At 38.5% G+C, this 23,006-nt stretch overlaps 1 protein-coding gene and 1 long non-coding RNA gene across 5 annotated transcripts in view; one reads left to right on the forward strand and one right to left on the reverse strand.

Moving 5' to 3' along the window:
• dclk1a (doublecortin-like kinase 1a) overlaps positions 1-23,006 on the reverse strand; it is a 56,541-nt gene that overhangs the window by 13,032 nt on the left and 20,503 nt on the right. For 3 of the 4 annotated variants that reach the window (XR_009206895.1, XM_058412415.1, XM_058412417.1), the window contains exons 4-6: positions 13,500-13,599; positions 10,478-10,576; positions 97-185 (exon numbers count right to left, since the gene is read on the reverse strand). Coding sequence is in view for 3 of the 4 variants with exons in the window: in XM_058412415.1 (XP_058268398.1) it covers positions 97-185; positions 10,478-10,576; positions 13,500-13,599 (288 nt within the window). In the remaining variant the exon portion in view is untranslated. Of the gene's footprint in view, positions 1-96; positions 186-1,628; positions 1,769-10,477; positions 10,577-13,499; positions 13,600-23,006 lie in introns of those variants that run through there. The other variant, XM_058412416.1, reaches the window with a different exon arrangement.
• Positions 10,248-23,006, forward strand: part of LOC131367155 (uncharacterized) — a 38,376-nt gene continuing 25,617 nt past the window's right edge. Inside the window, exons 1-2 of the long non-coding RNA XR_009206896.1 lie at positions 10,248-10,596; positions 18,989-19,091. This is a non-coding gene — a long non-coding RNA (uncharacterized LOC131367155). The remainder of the gene's footprint in view (positions 10,597-18,988; positions 19,092-23,006) is intronic.

Raw genomic sequence — 23,006 nt, forward strand, 5'->3', positions numbered from 1 at the left:
ATAAATTCCTAGTAAGAACTGGAGATCAAGACAGATATAACTGAGCATGAGTTGTATAATGGTGTGAAAGTGTATATAAATAGTATATGTACTTACCTTCTTGAGGCTCCCTGGGCTGGCTGGAGTCGGACTGGGTGACTTCATACAGTTCAGTGTAGACAGCTGGCTGGATGGAGTCCCGTTCACTAGGAGCAAAGGAAATACAAGATTGGTTTTATCAGCCAGTTAGTAAGATTCACTTGAAATTTGATCTGACTTGCTGACATGGACATAGTGTAACACATTATTAAGAGCATAAAAAGAACCATGTTCACTGAATGTATTACATATTAGAATGATCATATTATTTGGCTTACATCAAAAAATTCAGTATGTAAAGATGGAGCACTATAGCAAGCAGCTTTAACAAACATACCCTGGGGCAGGAGATGAAGCAAACACAAAGTTACAGGGTAGGAACACATATGGACAACTTTTCTAATATTTATAATATGACAGTTTAGACTAAATTTTCCCAATAATACAGTATGTTAGGCCTGAACCTGTCTCTAGGAAATAAGCCACATGTATAAGGAGCCCACACAGTTTTGCCCACACTGCTTCTTCCCACACTTGGACACCAATCCATCCCTCCCACTAACTATTCCCTACTAAACACAGCAAGAAAACTATAAAGAATGAGACGCCTCCACATTTCATACCACACAAAGCATACAATAATATCTGACACACTGGGCCAGAATTTTACATTTTGCCCAATGTAGAGGGGTTACTTGTCTGATACGACCAGTATCCGAAAAGATAAGTATTTATATATATTTTTACCATTTACATTCATGGCATTTGGCAGATGCCCTTATCCAGAGCAACATACAAAAGTGCTTTTAAGCCTCAGTGAATACATTGATAGATAACCAGAGCCATGAAGGTGTAATGTTGACTGATGTGACAGATCTTGCACGTGAATACTGGACACAAATTGAAGCACACTGTCTGTCACGTGACTTGGCAACAAAATCTTGCTCAGAGTCGACTGGGTTACTAAGAGGATGTGAGTATCAGATTTGTGTTGGGTATCAGACAACACAGAGCTCTGATATAGGCGTTGTATCAACAAAGTGAAAGTGGGAAAGAATAAAAAAAAATGAAGAGCAGGAAAAGAACAGAACATGAAGCAGGGAGAGGCGATGTCTAAGCACAGGGACATGAGTTATCATGAGGTTATTCATCTTTAGTATTTTAAACCCTTTTAAAAAACTAATTTGGTAGATTACTATAATTTATTTTAAATTAAGCACTCAACTATGCAGCAGAGTGTATACATTTGACAGCTAAATGAAGCAGTCAGGAAATGGCACTATTAATTTGTACAGACTGTGTCAAAGGACTGCCTAAAAGGGGTGTAGAAAATCCAGTGCTAGAAGAACTACAGTCGGGAAATTTTGTCAGTAGTGTAGTTAATTCCCACAGCCCATAATAAATACCCTACCAGCGCTCCAATAAACCGTCCATTCAAAACTGGAGAGTCCAAGAGGCACCAAATGCAGAAAAAAACCTGTCGATTCGACCACAAAATATCACTGACTGGTGTCGAAAAGGAAATCCTTGTAGCGCCAGTAATCTCCTACCTTCGTATTGCAGCATACTGAAGTCAGGCACAGTGCAGTTAATCCGAAAGGCAAGAGGAAGCGGCGCTCACAATCTGAGCGCTCGAGCGCTCCGGCTGCAATTAGAATGAATGAACGAAAGGGGCGGAGCAGAGCGCGCGCGCTAGTGGGCGACTGTGGGCGGCCGGTCTGCTAGCGTAGTCGCTGACGAGAAGCCGTGCGCATGCGCAACACACACCACCGTAGTGGGAGGCGCGGGCGTGGATAGCTGTAGAAAAGTGCCGCTGACAGACGGTCAGTGATGCTGAATCGATTAGCAAAGGAGGAAAAAAAAACAAAACAAACAAACGCTGTTGTAATGAACCATACGCAAGCGTTTGGTGTGTGTGTGTGTAAGTGTGTGTGTGTACAAAAGATCGCTCATGATTCATGTGAAAACATATACTGGGTACCAGTAAGACTGCTGATGGGGAACAGCACCATGCTGGGTTTATACTGTGGTCTCTCCAGGGTTCGACTCATGTTCCCTGTACTGGATTATCACACACGGAAAGTCTGGAGAATAAACAGATCCAGAGAATCACTGGGGGGAAAGTATGAGCAGTTGATCCTTGCATGCATAAGTTATTTATATACCTGTCCAGATTCTTTTATTCTCTCTCTCTCTCTCTCTCTCTCTCTCTCTCTCTCTCTCCCCATTTAAAACTTTCTATATAAGTATCTAAATAACACTTATATTTAATTAAATGAATTTGATTGTTCATGAATTAAAAAAAGGATGACAGTACGCCTGAAATAATAATAATAATAATAATAATAATAATAATAATGTAAAACTTAAAAAAGGTTTTAAATGTAATTCAATCAATTAATTAATGTATTTATAATTAATTAATTTATTTTAGCAATATATAGAAAAGTTTGAGAACATGACGTTTAATGAATAAAGGCCAAGAAACCTTTTGTTTGTTTGCTTGTTTATTCTACTGTATATCTGTCATTGTAATTTTCCTACAGATTTGTAATGTTACATTATTCATTCATATAAGGTATACTTTAAGTGGATTAGGGAACTATGGATTATTTAATAAAGTAACCTTTAGACCTTAAGGAGCAACGCAATCCCTGAACGTGTCAATACTATAAATGCTTTATTAATAATAGCACTTGTCATCTTAAGGTAGACAATATATTTATACAATAATATCAGGTTTTGTAACATTAATGAATGTAGATTAGTCAGATTGTGTAAAACAACATTTTTATCAAAGATATGATAGCAACAATTAAATGTTTTTTTGTTGTTGTTTTTTTAAAGTGTATTAGCTATCTTTTTTATTAACTTGATTTTATTGTCTTTTTTATTACCTAGCAGTCTGTGAGAATGTTGACGTAAGGTTTGAATGTTGTAGTTTTCAGCTTCCAGAGAGGTGCTAATTTTAAGTGGAAAACTCTGTGTGTGTGTGTGAGAGAGAGAGAGAGAGAGAGAGAGAGACAGAGAGAGAGAGAGGCAACACACAGAGAGACTGGAGGGGGTGAAGTACACTCATTGGCACCATCTGTGGCACCATGTTAATGTGATGCAAGTGATGCAATCGCAGTCAGACTTCACTATGTTATTTTGGGTTAGTGCTTCAGCACTTTCTCAAAGCATCTTGTCATGAAAGCCTATTAAAGAGCTAAACTCCGTCACCCCCTTTCCCCCACAGAATGAGTCGTATGTATCCCCCACACAGCCGAAGACCTCCATGGCCATCTGGATTGTGTTCCAGAGTGTCCCAAGGTTTCAAAAAGTACAAAAAAATTCACAAACTTCTGAAAGCGCTTAATGTTTATTTTGTAAAGAAAATATTTCAAGCCAGATTTTTGTTCCAACCAGTCAGAATTGAACTGAAGTGCTGGCTGAAGACAAATTATGAGTTATCCAATTAGAGCGAATGCTTCTATTGCTTGAGGTAAAAACCTAGAAGAATTCGTTCTTATACTTATAACACATACAGTATTTAGGTCCTTGCTAAGCATTTGGGCATTACATAAGAAAATTGTCAGATTTTATGGTATGAAAGGTTTCAAAGAGAAAGTCTGTCTGGTGGTTGGTGGAAATATCTTGTTTAACAAGCCAGTTACTGAATGGAGTGTCTGGTGATAAGTACACTGTATCTTTCTGTACAAGGTCCATTTCACTGCGCTGTTTGTGTTCATCCACTTTGTCCTCCAGTGAGAGCGTGGGCATGGGAGTAGGAACAACCACTGAAAAAGTCCACAGTGTTCTCCAGCTACATGTCCCCTCTATCCTCTCTCACCTACTTGCAGCCAGAAAAAGGACTATCAGTAAAGCCCCCTCTATATTCATATTTCCAAAAGCCCTACTAGAGTCATAAACTGTGAGTTCAATATGTGCTAGATAAGACAGATGAATATGTTATCATGTGATTATAATACATCAACACCGGCATTATTCTGTGCATACCACATAAAGTAAACTTTGCAATTATTGACACCCTTCATGAATAGGGGCAAAACCTGCAATAAATGACATGAACCTGAATTTAAAAAGAACAAACTGGGGTCTCCATCACCATACTCTTCACCATGTAGGCAGGTAGTGTACTCTTGAACCCTTTTTTTTATTATCATGGCTCTATTACAGTATTTCTTAATGGAATTTTAACTGCATGTGTATTTTTAGAGCCATCATCTGACTACAGGTCAACCATCAACTACCTCTTTATGGAGAGGGACGGATTTTATGTGTGCACCCTCATTTTTATTCAGAGTCATGAATCAAGTTTCTGGATACTAAGAGGATTTTTTAAAATTATTTAAAAGATAGAATATAATTGAGAGAATATTAATTTTGCAGCATATGATTTGAGAGAAAATAGAACTAATAAAAAAAACGATGAAAATGTTTTGAGTAAGTGCAATAATTTGGGGATTTATACATGTACTGGTTATTTTAGGGTTTTCCTATCCTGCCGCACTAAGCTGCCATAATACATGTAGGATCAGAGAGCAGAGTGAGGTTCTCCACCAGCTGGTCCGTGTCATGGTGGATTTCGCATCTAATGAAACTGCTATTTGGGGAGCATCTGTGTGACACACAGCAGAGTTCTGGAGGAAAGTGCAGGGACCAACACACTGTTACCAAGTAGATTTCTGCAGAAGCAGAAGACAGGACTGGTGGGTGAAATGTAAAAAAAAAAAAAAAAAGGATAAAAAATGCAGAAAAAAACTTGTCTTTAGAAGTTCCTATAGAATAATCATGGATTTTATGAGATTATAAACCAGAACACAACAACAGGAACGAAGCATAAAGAAGCTGTGTTTGGTTTAAAGCAGATTTCCTGTTTTACTATTTTTATTTTAAATATATTCATACTCAATAGCATTTCCTATCATTTTCATATTCAGAAATGTAGGTAAGACTATGCAACCATATGACAAGCCAACACAGGAAGATAAGCGTGAGAGAAATTGCAGGGTCAGAGTAAATAAAATGAAGGATTATTTCACAGGGGAATGCAAACCACAGCACAACCAAAGCCAAGGTCTGTGTGTATTTTTATGTAGTGTAAAATTGGTGCTGTATATACATGTACATAGCTCCTCTGAGGCATGGAAAGAGTGTCTGTCTGCTCCAGTCTGTAATAAGCTGTGTGATATAGCAGGGGTGGATTTATAATAAGCGAAACTCCTGGCTCACCTGTGTGGGAGAGTCGCTCCATAATGAATTTCACAGGGAGCTCAGCATAAGCCAATCCCAAGTAGAATAGAAGCACTAATTAAAGCTTCACAGTCTACCTGAAGTGCTCTGGGTCACAAATCAAGTTCATTTGACCAAGCTGAAAATATGGTCAAGGGTAGCGCAGTGGTTAAGATTCTCAGAATGATCTGAAAATGAGTTTAAATCACAGAAAAACCCTGTTGGTCACTTGAGCCTGACCATTAATCCTAACTGCTAAATCCTATGATAGGATTGTATTTTTCTCAGCCATACATTGCTTCGGACAAAAGCGTCCATTGCTTATGACAAAATGATTAAAAATGCAAATGTGGACCCCTTGAGATGGGCTCAGCTGTTTAATTCAATGGGAATTCAGACAGTGGTTTAAAGGAAAGATACTGTGGGTTTTAAATATGGAGCTGGTGTTTGACTGGATGTAACACTTGCTTCTGAGATGGAATTTAATGAGAGAGGTGAAGGGGGTGAAAGCTGCAGACAGCCAGCAATCATTTCTATCCAGAGAGCACTTATGAGTGTCTGCAAACAGCTGTGGAATTTTTAGAAATCATCAGCACATCATGTGTTTATGTTGTATGTGGGGAGGGGGCGCTGGCTGCTCTCCTTCGTTCACCAGTCTGCTAAACTTAGCCTGATTACAGAAACATCACTGACGGAGTTGGTTATGTAAACTGTGTGTGAGGAGCTGTTCTCTCTCACTCTATACTCCTTTTTTTTTAAAAAAAACAGATGCATAACCACATTCTCTGTCTGTCTTCTTGACTGATTGTCAACACTGTTTAGTGTCTGTGTTGTGAATCTGAAATAAAAATCTTTAGCTCATAAAAATTCACTGTGTTCTCCATGCAAATAAAATTCTACACGTGCAGATGTTAAAATACAGCAGGACCATTTTAAAGAAGAAAATAAGCTTCAAAGAAATCCAAATCTAACTCTATGTAGTTGTCTATCCTCCAACCCTTCAGTCACACACTGAAAATGAGGCAGATGACAAAAAATACTGAAAAACTAAGAACTCACATGCATTTTTCATATGTTGCCAAATGTGCATCACAGAATAGAAATGTTATTTCTACAATCACCTTTCCCACCTAGACAGCGCAGTGTTGCTTTAGGAACATTTTCTTCTCGTCTTTTTCCCACATTGACATTCTGCAACTGTGCTTGGTACATTGAGGCTTTCAGCACAACACCAAGCTTGTGCTTCACTCATGCTGGGTGTCTGTAAATGCATGATTTGTCTGGGGGAACAAACCAATCTGATAAGCATGCAATGAGCGGCGCCCAGTAAACTGAGCCTGCTTCCGGCTCGCCTGCCAAACAGGAAGTTGCCTCCATATATGGGCATCACTATTGTCTCCAAGGCAGCAGCTTCCTTGGCCCGGATCACCATGGCAACCCCCTGGCCAGACTAAGCCTCTTCAGCTGGCATAGTTTAAACCAATCATATCACAGTCGTCTCCAGCAGCGGAGAGCAAATAAAGAAAACACACCTTCCTTCTAGATCTCTCGGTTGGTTTCACACACACACACACACAAGCATCAATGTGCAAAGATTCCACAAGTCTGGAGAAATGAACATCATGTTGTTTTGATGATGGTGATAGAGAGTGATAGCTGATGGTACAAAATCTCACATAGCTGTACACTCCCATCAGGAGAGAAAACTTCCATCATAGCATAAAAATGAATTGCCAGAATAATGGTTATAATTTTTGGGGGTTAAGTGGACCCTAAGCATGGCAGCAAAATACTTTCAACTGCATAACAGAACCACCATTTTTATACATATGTATGTATAAGTATTAATTTGCAGTCAGGTTTGTTCCATCATATTTGAAGACTGAAAAAGAGATTAATATTGCTCCATTCAATGCAGAAGTTCTCTGCAAGATTGAGTCACTGCCCCACCCTTTTACTTACGCTCTCTCTCTCTCTCTCTCTCTCTGTGTGTGTCTGTCTGTCTGAGTCACTGTCTACCTCTGTCTACTGTCTCTCTTCTACATGTTTTCCCAGTCTTTAATCCTTTTCTCCACTCCAGCTCTCTTTTTCTACATCACATTCTTCCACCCCTACACCCTCATTTCTTGTGAATAACAAAGTCATAAACTGATGCAATCCTGCCCAGAGACATCTGCAGCCATGCTGCCTGAGTTGCCAGAGACCATCAGCCAGACACAATATTCATGCATTAGTAGCGAGCATTATTTTTTAATCAGCTTAAGGTGGATGTGAAGGTAAGGGTATGAATCATCTTAGCAGAGAATCGATCGCAAGTTTTTGGTTATAAAAGTGGGGGATTTTTACCCTGTTTGCTTCAAGTTTATTCATTGGTTCATCTTCAGTAACTGCTTTATCCTGGACTTTACACTGGAACACTGTGTACAAGGAAGGAATACACCCTTGAGACAGTCTGTCATAGGTCACCATACACACTCATTCACACACTCATTCACAGCTAGAGACAATTCAGCTTAGGCAATCCACCTACACACGTTACCCATGTGTTTTTGGGAGGTGAGAGGAAAGGCTGAAAGCCACACAGGGAGAACATGCAGAACTTCTCACATACAGTACCAGAAGCTTATGATCAAACCAGAAACAATGGAGCTGTGAGGTTGCAATGTTACCTGCTGCAACACAATGCAGCCATGTTAAGTCCCAATCTAATTGAATTCAATAAAATTTAGTTTAGTTTAGTAGTTTTACAGGAATAAAAAAAAAAGAAGAAAGAAATAAAAATTAAAATTAGAAAAACAGAATAAAAGTTAGAAGGTTTAAAATTTACATTTATATTTATAAAATATATTTGATCTGTCATGAGCAAGCCAGAAGCGACATTGGTGAGGAAAAACTCCCTGAGAGATTATGTGAAAGAGAAACCAGACTCAAAAGAGAATCCATCAACATCTGAGTGACACCAGATGCAACTGTATCATCAGGGGCTCTTGAGCAACTAATAAGTGTGAGCATCAGCATAATTTCTGAATTCATCATAGATTTACAATAAATTCCTTCCTGCTGAAGCCATCAAATGTTCATTCACGGAGACCCAAGGGGAAAACCGACCGCCTCAAAAGCAGTTAAAAGCCATCACCATGAATTCCAAGTTATACTATTCCCAGCAATCCCATGTACTGTATCTCCAGGTACTCCACAAAGGGCCATCCTCAGCAGCAGTGAGCAGCCTCCAAATTTAGTCGCTGCCAATTTTCTTTAACTTGCTAGTAGCTTATATTAGCTAGTAGCTATCCTCTACTGCACAAAAGCTACCAAAATAAGAAGCCAAAAGCTATGACATACATTATCAAATTCACATCATAATGCTGCACATGTAACTGAGCAGCTGGATGTGACTTGCAGCACTGAAGGCCTTCTTTCATATACCAAGGCCCATAGAAACTTATGTTTGGTTAGTGCTACTCTGACCGAGAGAGGAAAGTGAAATAACACCCTTCCTACTCAGAAAGCATGGCCAATTATTATACTCTCTTGGACACTGAACTATGGATGGCTGTGATATCTGTGGGATTTGAACACTCCAAGCTTTAGGGTAAAATTTTTACGTGATGTGTCTGAAATGCATGTCATATCTGCTGCAATTGGTTACAATATGAGGATAAAGCTGAGTATTAGATTCTTTTCCAAATGCATGAAACCAGTCACTGGATCTTTCTGAATTGCAGCATCATTGTGCATCAATATGCATGAAGAAAAGCATTCCCTTTAGCTGATGAGTAAATGCCCAAAGCATTCTGTTTCTATCATATCAAGTAGTCAATTATATCTATATTGTCCGCACTGCCTTATACAATGTGCAGTACACCGTGAGAGGAAATAACTTTTCTGCTGGACCCAAGGAGCAAGATACATTTATGACATACACAGTGCTGACAGGACATAAATAAAGTGTAACAGGAATAAGAAGCATGAAGGGAGGGGAATATGGGAAACAGTGGGAGTGAGTACACAGAGGGGCAAGGGAGCATAAATACTCCAAGCATGAAGAACATTTAACATGACAATCTTATCAGAAGAGGTGAACCTTGCTTAGATGTCATTTCCAGATTTATGTAAAATCCATAATTTAATGGCTGACCATATTTCATATTTCATGCAGGAAAAGAAAACTACTGAAGAAAATTATTTCAGACATTTGACCCTGTCCCAGACCTAGATCAGTTTAGATCAATTCCAAAATCTAATTCAGTTAAGCTGCTGGTTACAATAATAATTCCACACAAAACATATCTTTCAATATTACTACCTTGGTCTCAGAGGAGTTTGGTTTTAGAGGGATGTCCTGTTCTTGGTCATGTCATGGTGATGGCTTGTTTTCTTCATTTTTTGATGATAGCCTTCATGGAGTTTCATGTTACATACAATCTTTTGAAAATTGTTTTGTACTCCTCAGTTGTAAGTAAGAAAATGTCACATAAAAACAGCATAAACCACTGATCTATATTACATATGATGGGAGGTGTATAATAATTATATTTAAACATAAGTTTATAATTAACTTGATTACTCTGAGCACAGTCTCATGCCCCATTAGAAAATGGTGCACACATTTGTGCAACCAAGTTATTGTAGTTATTACATCACAAAAACCTTATTAAATAAAAATAATAATAAAATAACCTATTTAAAATTAAAAAAACCCTGCAATTTTAACAGAGACTTTTTATATCCACTATATATGGTGAACAGGGTTGAAGTTTATATTGTAGAAAAAAGAACATTCAATGGTAACATTTCTTTCTGTGATTAATATGTTACAGGGCACCACTGGGTTGGCTGGTGTGTACATGTGTATGTGAGTCAGACACAGAGAAAGAGGAAGGATGATGAAAAGACACCATGCCTCCCGCAGTGCTGATGGCACAATATAAGCTTTCTTCTTTCAGCACAGTCAAGAGCTGAAACCCAGCTTCTAAAACAAGCATGAGGCTGCTTGTGTGTTTGTTGATGATGATGCAGCATGAAGGTTAAAGCTGAGACAGGGAACAAAACTCCAAAATACTCACAGGACAACTGACCGAAAACAACTCGACTTGATACACATGAAGAAACTACACAATAACAATTGCATATATACTGGTATACGTCAACAGCTACATGTTACCTGATGGTGACTTGCTGCGTCTGGCGGGTGTCACAGTCCTGGGAGATGCTCGACTTAGAAGACTCTTTCCATAGGAGGATGATTTCATCAGCCTGCATTCTGTTACCCAAGAAATACAGGTAAAAAACAAAAAAAACAACAACAAAAAACACACACACACAACAAAAAAATACATGATTAGTATGCTGTGCATATATAGAGTTACAAATTAAAAGAAAAGCTAATGCAGATATCTGTCCACAGAACAACTCCAGTACACATTGGTAGAGATGGTACAAATTTCTAGAACTGTCCTGGAGAAATGAACATATTGCAGTCATGAAAACTCACGTTTATTTATGGGAATGGAGCGTAGCTAAGTTTAGTTTGCCAGGTTTGCTGCGGTTGCTGGGTGAGTACATTGACTATTCAACCTGCTCAGACAGGAGGAACCCCTCTATAGCAGGTGTAAACTGGTGGTGCTGTGGAAGAGGGGGGTAAGGAGGACAGTCTCTTCCCATGCACTGAGGTACAGCTTTTTGAGTTTATTTGGGGTCATGGGGAAGCGCTGCGGATAGGCTGTGTTGCCGATTTCTTGAGAACTGACGGGTACCGGGGTATAGTTTCGTGGCTGAACTAGATATTCTTTCAAACAGTATTTCCTCAGGTAATGTATTGACATGAGGGAATACATCATACAGTGTGCTGTCTAACATCCAGTCCAATTCCCACAGCTGTGTAACTGTACTGAGATTCAGTGAGTGTGAAGGCCATAGGATGTTACTGATCATTTTCATCCTCACTGCTCATGCTCTGTGCAAGAAACTATTTCCATCAGGGGAGAAATGTTCATTAGAGGATAAAAAATTGAATACATTTGCACTGATTTGCACTGATGTGACCAGTAGAACAGCATGCTGGTGCAGGGCTCATGGCTCCAGTGTCTCTTTTATGCTCCTCAAATTACATTATTTTTCCATGTGTTAACATGGGTAGTGCTAGTCGACTGGCCCCTCTAAGTTGCTCCTAGATGTGAATAAGTGTGTGCATGTGAATTTTTTCCTGTAATGGGGTAATTATTCTCAAATATTTTAGATAATTGTGTAGCTATTTAATATTTACAGCTCTTATATGTCATATTCTTTGCAGGAACTATATAAATTACACTACTTTTTATGCAACAGAGCAGCCCAGAAAAGTTTGATTACATAACACAGTGTAAGTTAAGTGTAAGTTGTTAACATTATTAGTGCTGTTGTTACTGGTGTTAATGGTGTTGAATTCCTTCTAAATGTGTCTGTAGGAGTAGTTATATGTGAACTGTGGATTTCCATTCAGTGCTTCAGTTCTTTTGCTTGGCATTTAATTTCCCCCGAGCAGATCTACATGCAGTACAATATATACAATTCCAATTGAATTACAGCACTCTCACTATGTCTAATAGTTCATAATTTATTCAAATATCATACTACCTTACATCAGTTTTAGCTTTGTTTATTGCAGCTAATTTGTTTTTCCCACTTGGCATTTGCAGCAATCGTTTGGTGAAAAGTGATGAATTCAGATGAGCATGCATTAAGTTTCCGACACCGTGTAAGACAGCAAATGTCACAGTCAATTAGGGAAGCATTGAGTCATTCCACATCTCCCAGATGCAACTGCAGACTTCTGATTTAACTCTTCACTGACCAGCACTACTGCATTAACTTTCCTAACTACTGCTTGAACCTTTCTAGGAGGCGACTCATATGCAAGACCTGCGTTTAAATAAAAACGTCACACCGACACTGTCACAGATATGCATACAAATACTCAAGCGCCTAACGCTTTGATTGATCCAAGAAAAAATTATTCCTTCGTTCTAAGACAATCCAGTGTGTAAAGTGCAATAAGATGTTGGATGCAGTTGCCACACAAGCAATAACTACAGGAACTATAGGGAAATGTTCATCTTTACAGAGTGCCATTCTGACTTTATCAGTCTTGCCTTCAGCATGCCTCATATGTTCCTCATCAGAGCCTGATGCTAATGCATTTTTAATTAAATTCCACTTGATGATTAATTTTGCTGCCCCTATCAAACTCACCGTGACAAAGCATCTGGCAGTTATTAAAGGTCCTCTTTCATAATTGAACAGAGTTGTGTCAGGCATCAGAATGATAACCTGCTTTTCTTCAAATGCTTAAGTAAAAACAAAAAAGGTAAGGTAAGCTACAAATTCTACTAGATTGTGTTACTTTGTTCCATGGAATATGGTTCACATGGAGGACTAGTGATTGTGGGATAGTGAACATCTGCTCAGCTTATCATGATCAAACTACTCATAAAATGATTACAATCATAAAGTCTGTACACTGTCTCTGTAGAGCTGACTGTATGTCGACCCAAATTTACTAAATAATAAAATATATCTCTTAGAAAAGTCTAAAATGGCCTTTGGGAGCAGGAGTAATGAGAAGAGGAAATGACAGAAATCAGATGACCCTCCATGTGAGGTGTAATCATACTGTATATGATCAACAGGGATTGAAAAAAGTGTGTAGAAAATAAAAGGAGAAAAGTCAAGGACATTTTGAGAGTTGTCAAGAGGAAAGTTGAGGATGGGAGAAAGCAAGAAGAAGTGAGAAGAGACGAAATGAGAAGAAGACAGGGAGATAGAAGAGATGGGAGGAGAGTGGCAGTAAAAACTGTTGATGGGGAATATAATGAGGGAGAACACACTTGGGATGAAGGCTGGTTAATGGACCTACACAACTTAGGGTTGGGAACTAATTAGAAACAGGCTTTCATTATGTTTCTGAAAGTGACGGTGTGGGTGCAGGAGAGGGCAGATACAGAATAAGAGGAAAAGATAAAAGAGGACAAAGAGATCTGACACAGGGGAGATGGAAGCTTTAACCCACACATGCTCTTTACGCAAGTGTGCTTGAAGCTTTTTAGAATGAAGCCAAAAAGATTGGCTCGGGAAGAACTCTGGTGTACTGTAGTAACAAAACACATCCTCAATCAGGGCAAAAAGAAAATTACATAAATGTTCCTCACCGCTCTCATCCAGCAGGAAGTCATCGCGGTAGCGGAACTTCTCCGGTCCACATGCGATGAAGATGTCATCATCACCGAAGAAGTCCTGAAGGCATGTCACCTGTGGCCAAAGACAGGCTTGTGATTTATCATAAATAAACACACAACAGCACCTAACGTGTGAAGTCTAATTAGTGCAATTGCCATCTCATCTATATACACTTACACAGTGGGATCACTTTTCCTTTAGCAATGTGGTACAGGGTGTGCAGATAATACATTATCAGGACAAGTACTGCAATAACCATGGAGCAAATTAATGTTCCAATACAATCAATACTCAGCGTTGTGCACATTATACAACAAATTACTATCCAGAACTACAGAATTCGCCCTCACCTCCTGCTCACATCTGCTTAATCTATAGGAGGAATATGAGGATGAATTAGATAGCACAAAGCTGAACAGACAGACTGTGCAAATTGGATGTAATTTTAAACCACTGATAGCAGCATACAGAATGAAACTGTATGTGCATATAATTAAACAGAATATTGTGAATAAACAATTTTGTGTTGTGAATCTGAAGTGCCGCCTGTGACTATGTTGATCCACTTGCAGAAGGTGGCTTTAACAAACACTGTGGGCAATATACATGTTCAATTCCTAAATATGGGAAGCAGGGAACATGACAGAAAAAGACTAAAAGGAGACAAAATAGAACACTGCCTCAGACCCTGTATGTACTACTATGGGGCTAAGCAATGACTACGTTACTGAAATTTAAACCTGCATAAAGTAATGTGTGAGGAGAAGTGAACACCAGCAGCTCTGAGTTTTATGTAGCACCAGGGTCCTGGAGCAATTCTGTTTCATTTCACTATGTACTGCAATGACAATAAAAGCTTTTTGACTTCACTTGACTTGATAATACAAACCTTAGGTTTCAGGGAAAAAATGATGATAGTTTTTTAGTTTAGCAGCCTTATGAAACTTGTGTAAATGTTTATGATGACTTGGGTAAATGTTTATGTAAATGATCCAGTAAGGGCACATTTGATCTGAAATGGCTCATTGAAATAGGGCTTAAGGTTCATTTTTAAGCAGTGAACTTAATGGTAAAAGATACATTAACATTATATGGGGAAGGCAAGTCGTCCTCACAGCTTGATGCCCAAACTAAAGAGAATGAGAGAGAGGGAGAGAAAGAGGGAGAGACCTACCGTACCAAAAATGACTCTGCTTTAATGGAGTCCTACTTTATTGTGTTCTTAAAAAGATCCCCAGCGCAGCATCCATCTTGAGTTTAATGCAGCTATAGATACCCATCACTCTAGTCATGCAGTTGTCTTCAGGCATGTCACCACACCAACTCTACAGCTCACTAATTATCAGCTATAAAAAAGAGTGGTTGAATTCTGCATGGTGAGATTACCAGAGGGAACAGGAAATTTTGGAGGGGAAGTAGAGGAAATTACTCTTGACGGTTTTAGTTACCCTACAACTGTAATGAGTGCCAGTAGAGACATTGTTGAAAAGCAGTGAAGTCATTTTTATCAATGATCATAATGCAGTCTGCTTCATTCCTTCAGTCAGCAAACTGAAAAGTAGTAATAGCACTGAAAGCATTAAACTCTGCTATAACTGAAATCTTTTCAAAGACTCAGTAAAAAATCTTAAAGCGTACACGCATATACCCTTTGTTGACTGTAGTTCGTAATTGAAACACTCTGCAGCACAGAATTCAAAAACAGAGATTTATTTGAAGGTTTCATTGCCAGTCACAATCACATACAGTATGTAAGGGCCAATAGCACTTCAGAAACAAGATCAGTTTAGCACAGGTGCTGCTCGCCGCTCTGTCAGCTCTCCAGTCTGATTTACATTACATACTAATGACTGCAACATTAGCTACCCTGGAAACTAAGCTGCTAGACAACACTATCATTCTTGGTTTAATGCATAGAGGTAGTGTTTTTCATGATAGATTTGGTGTGATTCTAATTCTCTAATTATAAATGTGAAGAAGATGCAGAAAACCTCAGAACAGTGAGTGATCACAGGCTACTTGTCATCCATTCTATCCAATCACCCGCACGCAGTGCATAAATCACTCACCCCCAACTGTCACAACTTGGAGCTGGTCTTGACTTGGATTTCATTTTGGTCGACTGAAAGAAATCTGTTGTTTGCATAAGTATTCACCTCCATAGGCCATTACATGATCAAATCGCCATTGGCTGCAGTTACAGTTGCAAGTCTTCCAGGATGTGACTCTATCAGCTTTGCACATCAGCATCATGACATTTTTGCTTGGAAAAATTGATCATTGATGAAGATCAGTTTTTTCAAAGATCCTCAATCAGACTAAGATCTGATCTGGGTTAACTGGTCTATTCTAATACCATAGGCCATTGTCTTTTGGAAAGGTGAACCAGTCTGAAGGCTCTTGCAGAGTGGAACAGGTTTTCTTCTTGGATTACCTTGTTTTTGACTCCATCTCATAGTGAACATCTTTCCAGTCCCTGCCAATGAAAACCACCGCTATGAAATTATGCTACCACCACCATGATTCTCTGTGTTCGTTATGTTTCCATGGTAATGAGCAGTGTTGGATTTCTGCCTAATACAAACAGTCAGTCAGACCAGAGACTTTCTTTATGTATCTTCTGAGACTCCAACATAGCATTTGGCAAACTCCAGATTACTTTAGCCTGATTAACTCATGGCTTCTCGTCTCCCCGCTTGTCCATAAAGCTCAACTTTCTTGAGTGTCTGTGACCAGCTTCTGAGCCCTTGATCCTTTGGTTAATTCTGTGAATAATGCTCTCCTTACCAAATCACTAACATTTGGTGGATAGTCTCCTTTCATAGTGGTTCACAGAAAATGGTACAAAAACTATATTGAACATCATTCAGTTAACAAGTAGCAATTATAAATACAATGGAATTTTGCATAATTTACATAATTTACAAACAGAACAAACAATAATTGTAATTTACAAACAGAACACTGTTTCTCTGTAAAATTACTTTTTATAACTTTTTGAATATTTTTTTATACTTTAGTTGTATAAAATAACTAATTAGAATGCCAATATACAATAGCTTCATATGTTAACTTACCAATCTTATCTAGCTTGTATTAGACAGGTCAGGAAATAATAATGCTTGTCTTGTTGAAGATAGTTATGTTCACACATACAGTCATTTTATCACTGCAAGTCTCTAGTCACTGTACAAAGAAGTAACCAGTAGGCGTTCCTACTATTGGCTGCCATATAACGTTTATCAGTGGGTGGAGTGACTAGCATTTGAGAATAGTTTGCTTAATGCTATGAAACATTTTGGACAGTGTTTGTACATAACATTTAGCAGTGTATATATGCATCATATCATACAAGATGAAGGACAAGCAGTGTGTGCCCTTTGCCATGGAAACGTTACCAGTGTCACGTTACTGGACACACCCACATCTAGTCACCAACAACGCAGTCACTCATCTCACCAGAAGTCACAGCTCTCACTGAAAATGAATGGTCTCTGGTTACTTTCTTACTGTGAGTCGCTGTATGTCTGAAGGTATTATTAGGCTTCACAGAGACATTTATATGCAAAAGTAATATTGCAGTTTCCATCCTTCCACAAGACCGTCCCCGCTTGACTACTAATGCTATATTTCAGTACAATTCAATTTATTTGTATAACAATGGACATTGTATCAAAGCAGCTTTAAGAAGTTTAGAAACAGAGAAAAAAAAATATAAAGTTTAAAGTTAAGATATTATTTTATCCCTAATGAGCAAGTGAGGAAAAACTCCCTGAGATGATATGATGAAGAAACCTTGAGAAGAACCAGACTCAGAAGGGAGCACATCCTCATTTGTGTGACACTAGACAGTAAATAATGTAAATGTAAATAATTTCTGCAACAGCAACCAAGAGCTCTTGAGGAACTAGAAGGTCAGTGTAGTTTCTGAGTTCATTATTGAATTAGCACTAATCCATTCCTGTCACAAGCTGACAGATGCTACGGCAGTTTAGGGATGGTGTGATAGTCTCCAAGTGGTTCTATCCACAGCTACACTATATTGCCTAAAGTATTCGCTCACCTGCCTTGACTTGCATATGAACTTAAGTGACATCCCATTCCTAATCCATAGGGTTCAATATGACGTCGGTCCACCCTTTGCAGCTATAACAGCTTCAACTCTTCTAGGAAGGCTGTCCACAAGGTTTAGGAGTGTGTTTATGGGAATTTTTGGCCATTCTTCCAGAAGCGCATTTGTGAGGTCACACACTGATGTTGGACGAGAAGGCCTGGCTCTCAGTCTCCGCTCTAATTCATCCCAAAGGTGTTCTATCAGGTTGAGGTCAGGACTCTGTGCAGGCCAGTCAAGTTCATCCACACCAGACTCTGTCATCCATGTCTTTATGGACCTTGCTTTGGTCACTGGTGCACAGTCATGTTGGAAGAGGAAGGGGCCAGCTCCAAACTGTTCCCACAAAGTTGGGAGCATGGAATTGTCCAAAATGTCTTGGTATGCTGAAGCATTCAGAGTTCCTTTCACTGGAACTAAGGGGCCAAGCCCAGCTCCTGAAAAACAACCCCACACCATAATCCCCCCTCCACCAAACTTTACACTTGGCACAATGCAGTCAGACAAGTACCGTTCTCCTGGCAACCACCAAACCCAGACTCGTTCATCAGATTGCCAGATGGAGAAGCGCGATTCGTCACTCCAGAGAACGTGTCTCCACTGCTCTAGAGTCCAGTGGCGGCGTGCTTTACACCACTGCATCCGACGCTTTGCATTGCACTTGGTGATGTATGGCTTGGATGCAGCTGCTCGGCCATGGAAACCCATTCCATGAAGCTCTCTGCGCACTGTTCTTGAACTAATCTGAAGGCCACATCAAGTTTGGAGGTCTGTAGCGATTGACTCTGCAGAAAGTTGGCGACCTCTTTGCACTATGCAAAGAGAACTTTGCACTATGCACTTTGCATCCGCTGACCCCGCTCCGTCAGTTTACGTGGCCTACCACTTTGTGGCTGAGTTGCTGTCGTTCTCAAACTCTTCCACGTTCTTATAATACAGCTGACAGTTGACTGTGGAATATTTAGGAGCGAGGAAATTTCACGACTAGATTTGTTGCACAGGTGGCATCCTATCACAGTTCCATGCTGGAATTCACTGAGCTCCTGAGAGCGACCCATTCTTTCACAAATGTTTGTAAAAACAGTCTGCATGCCTAGGTGCTTGATTTTATACACCTGTGGCCATGGAAGTGATTGGAACACCTGATTCTGATTATTTGGATGGGTGAGCGAATACTTTTGGCAATATAGTGTATATAGTGATGCTATTCCCGTAATATGAATTTTATTTATGAAAGTTATTCAAAACATACACCTCCCACATTAAGATTCATTTATTGACATGTCTTTGTTGGTCTTCTTGCCTTGTTTCATCTTTCTATCCACAACTGGCCTCATCAACAATATCCAGGACCCACCATGGTCTCTTATCCTCCTCCCTGGACATTAATGAAACCACACTTTGCTGAGTTACAACTCAGACTGCTATACTCTACATCTTCTTACTTCAAACTGTGAGTATTTGCACTGGTCCACTGTTGCACATCCTGCACTAATGTAGTTATTGTTTCTATTTTTATTTCCTAATTTTTTTTACATTTTTATGCTTATAGTTTTTCATAACTTATAGTTTCAATATATCTATGCTTCTTTCTTCATTGCAATGCAAAAGTACACCAAAATTATTAGTTTGATTAGTTATGATGTAATTATTACATTTTAGTTTACTTGCAAGGTTTTATTTGATGTTATTTTTGATATATCTATTTTCAGGAATGGTTTATAATGGATAAGTCGTCCATACATGTAGCACTGACTTACTGTAAGATTTTCAGCAGCATGTGTGACTACCATGGGAAAGTTCGAAGAAAAAAACAAAATACATGTTTTTCAAATACAATAAAATGTAACTGATTTAAAGTTAGTTTATTCATATTAGTGCATGCATATTTGTTTTTCTGGAAAACTGTTTATTTATGGGGAACCTCTTTGATTTTGCAGTATATCTAAGTAAAGCATTATCTCCTCACACATCTGCTCACTTTAATTTTTATTAAAATTGTGAAAGAGCAAAAACTTTTCTAAATTTCTAACAATAATTAACATTTTAATATTATTTTGCTATTTCTTTTTTTAATAATAACTCACAGAATCACAATAAACAAATTTGCAAATTACAGTGAAATAAACATTGTCAGTTTGCATAAAGGATGCTGACCATAATATTTATGTTTTAGCTATATCAATTTACCATCCTGTAAACAACTGTAAAATAACTGTAAATGTTTTTTTCTATGCGGCCATTTTATGTATTTTTTTGCAGTTTATTTATGTCAATTTTCCAAATTTTAAATTAATTAAATTACTATTACTTTGAATTAAATAGCTCACAGCATTCTGAATATGAAAATACAGAATAATGCATGCAGACAAAATAATGGTAATTTATTTGATTATAGTGTGGAATGGTAACTGGGGTAGATGTCCTTCCTGTAAGGGAATAAACAGGGTAGGGGAGGTGGGGAGGTGCCGCAATAGAAACAGCAATAAACTGAGAGTCAGTCATTCACAGTGGTTCAGCTTAGTGATGCTTCTCACAGATCACTCACTTGAAAACATCAGACGGTGTCACCCTACTGTTACAGCAGGCAGTTTAGCTTTTGGTACTACAGAGATTAAGCCTAGAAACAACTACTCTACCGTTTGGAGATCACTTAATTTCCAAGAGACAGAAAATGAGCTTCGATGTCCAAATGAATGCAAAAAAAAAAATCAGTTACACAACAGAAACGTTCAAAGGCTCTCCAAGTGGGGCAGAATTAAAAGAGGGGAAGTAATTAAAATAAAATGTGTGTGTGTGTGTGTGTGCATGTATATACATACTCTCTGATCCTGCCTATCACATAAAAATAGATTTTTTTTAATATGACTCACTGGTGAAGCAAATATGTCTCTCAGCAGTGAGGTGCTTTTAACATCGTAATAAAGATTCACTAGAATGCAGTAACTATGCCATCTAGAGTACAGAACCTGGCATATACTGCAGTCTGCTTGACAGGACATTTTCATTTTTGACGCCAAGGGAAAACCACTGCACAAAAATTCAATTTATAGATGAACTCAGTGACATACATCCTACTACTTTTTGTAGTATGCTGACTAACCTGATGTATTCATACTACATACACACCCATTCAACACAACTAACACATTCTTATGAAAAAAGACAAACTTTTCCAGTGCCAGTGTTCAAATAATTCAAAAATGACCTATCAAAACCATTATTATTATTATTATTATTGTTGTTGTTGTTGTTGTTGCTCATTTACACCACTTCTTCCTCATATCTTGTATACTGTCTTGCAATTACACTGATCAGCCATAACATTATGACCACATCATGGCACCTGTTAGTGGGTGGGATATATTAGGCAGAACATGAACATTTTGTCCTCAAAGTTGATGTGTTAGAAACTGGAAAGCCTAAGGATTTGGGCGAGTTTGACAATGGCCAGATTGTGATGGCTAGACGACTGGATCAGAGCATCTCCAAAACTGCAGCTCTTGTGGGGTGTTCCCGGTCTGCAGTGGTCAGTATCTATCAAAAGTGGTCCAAGGAAGGAACAGTGGTGAACCAGCGACAGGGTCATGGGCAGCCAAGGTTCATTGGTACACATGGGGAGAGAAGGCTGGCCCATGTGATCCGATTCAACAGACAAGCTAATGTTGCTCACATTGCTGAATAAGTTAATGCTGGTTCTGATAGAAAGGTGTCAGAATACACAGTGTATGATGGGTCAGGGCTGTTTTGGCAGCAAAAGGGGGACCAACACAATATAATCATAATGTTATGCCCGTGTATGCCATTTACATCACTTACGACGCCACATATAACCAGTAGGTGGCAGCAAGACGCTTTTCAGGAGAAATTATCCGGTAATACCAACATCTAAATGTTCATTTATGATAGATACATTTGATAAGTTAACATGAAACGTATTTGTATGTTGTCACAAATTGTATGCAATTATGTTCACATACAGAGCTACAGAGCTACATGTTTTAATGGCAAAGAATTCCATTGTGATGAAAGATACAGGAGTCCAACACAAACCCATCTAAATGATCATAGATATATGACCAAGCTGGTTGATACAAATTAATTTATCTTAAAATGTGAATGATGAACAATTTTTCCACCAACAACATGGTACTTTGGTGGCATCAGGAAGCAGTGTGTTGATTACGCAGGAAGCAAACTAACAATTCGCCCCAGTGAATTGCACCAATATAGGAAAACAGTGTATATGCGTAGTCTACACATCCCTGTTAAGACTGTATTTTCTTGTGATGTAATAACTGAAACCAAGATAAATCATATCACTTTTTTCACCATTAAAATGACATGATAAACACTATAACCAATATCAAGTGAAAAATAAACAGAAATGTTTTGGGTTGATCTATAACTTGGCTGCCCAACCCTTAACTAATACTTTTGTTAAAGCACATTCATCTTATAATACAGCAGACTCAGTCTACCAATTCTACCCACCTTGATTTTTTTATTTCACTCTTCCTAAAATGCCCCAGATATATCAAATTGCAAGGTACCAGCTTTTAAATCTAAGTTAGCTTGGACGTTTGTTTTTATTCTTGTGAAAAAAAGGGCTTCAATCTGGCTGCTCTAGCTCATACCCCAGATATGTGAAGAATATGAGAGATTCTTGTTTCTTGGTGCTGTACGTCTTTCAGTTTGTAATACTTTCCTGATCCCTTGTGGCCAACAATGAGATTCCATACATGCTTTGTAAGCACTTTGCAGACCATGGCTTCATTAGTTGGATGAAACCATGTAAAAATAAATTCCTACAGAAACAACAGATTTTATGTGGGGCTAATCAGCTATAAATGTATAGTATTATACCTAGTGTTCATAATATAATGGACGTACAACATAAGAAATAGTCTTTAACCTTACTGGAATTCTATAGGGAAATTTTTGAAGAGTGAATTATAAGATTATGATGATTGGGAAGACAGTTAATCCATAAAAGGGTATATTTACTTATTTGTATTTAGTCTGTTAGTGGTAATTTTGCAAAACCTGCACAAAGTATCACAATATAAACCCAAGAAACTGTAGACTTTCCAGTTGATCTTGTGTTTTGGCCCAAAACCTAAACACAGACAATCTCACACTGAGAGATTTGTGCCTATATTTGTGAAGACAGTAACAATAGCGCTTAAGCTGTCATATTAAACAGCTCCAAAACAATCAACAGTAATAATTTGAAGCGTGGGCTATGATGAAGCCCAGTGCACATGTCATTTAAATGATTAACCCTGAAATTTCCAGAAAGCTCTTACTGCATACCATTAGTTTCACACAGCTAATACTGAACAATATACTTGTGATACTACAATAT

This window comes from Hemibagrus wyckioides, linkage group LG16 (assembly GCF_019097595.1).
Source record: "Hemibagrus wyckioides isolate EC202008001 linkage group LG16, SWU_Hwy_1.0, whole genome shotgun sequence".
In the NCBI taxonomy this organism is placed as follows: domain Eukaryota; kingdom Metazoa; phylum Chordata; class Actinopteri; order Siluriformes; family Bagridae; genus Hemibagrus; species Hemibagrus wyckioides.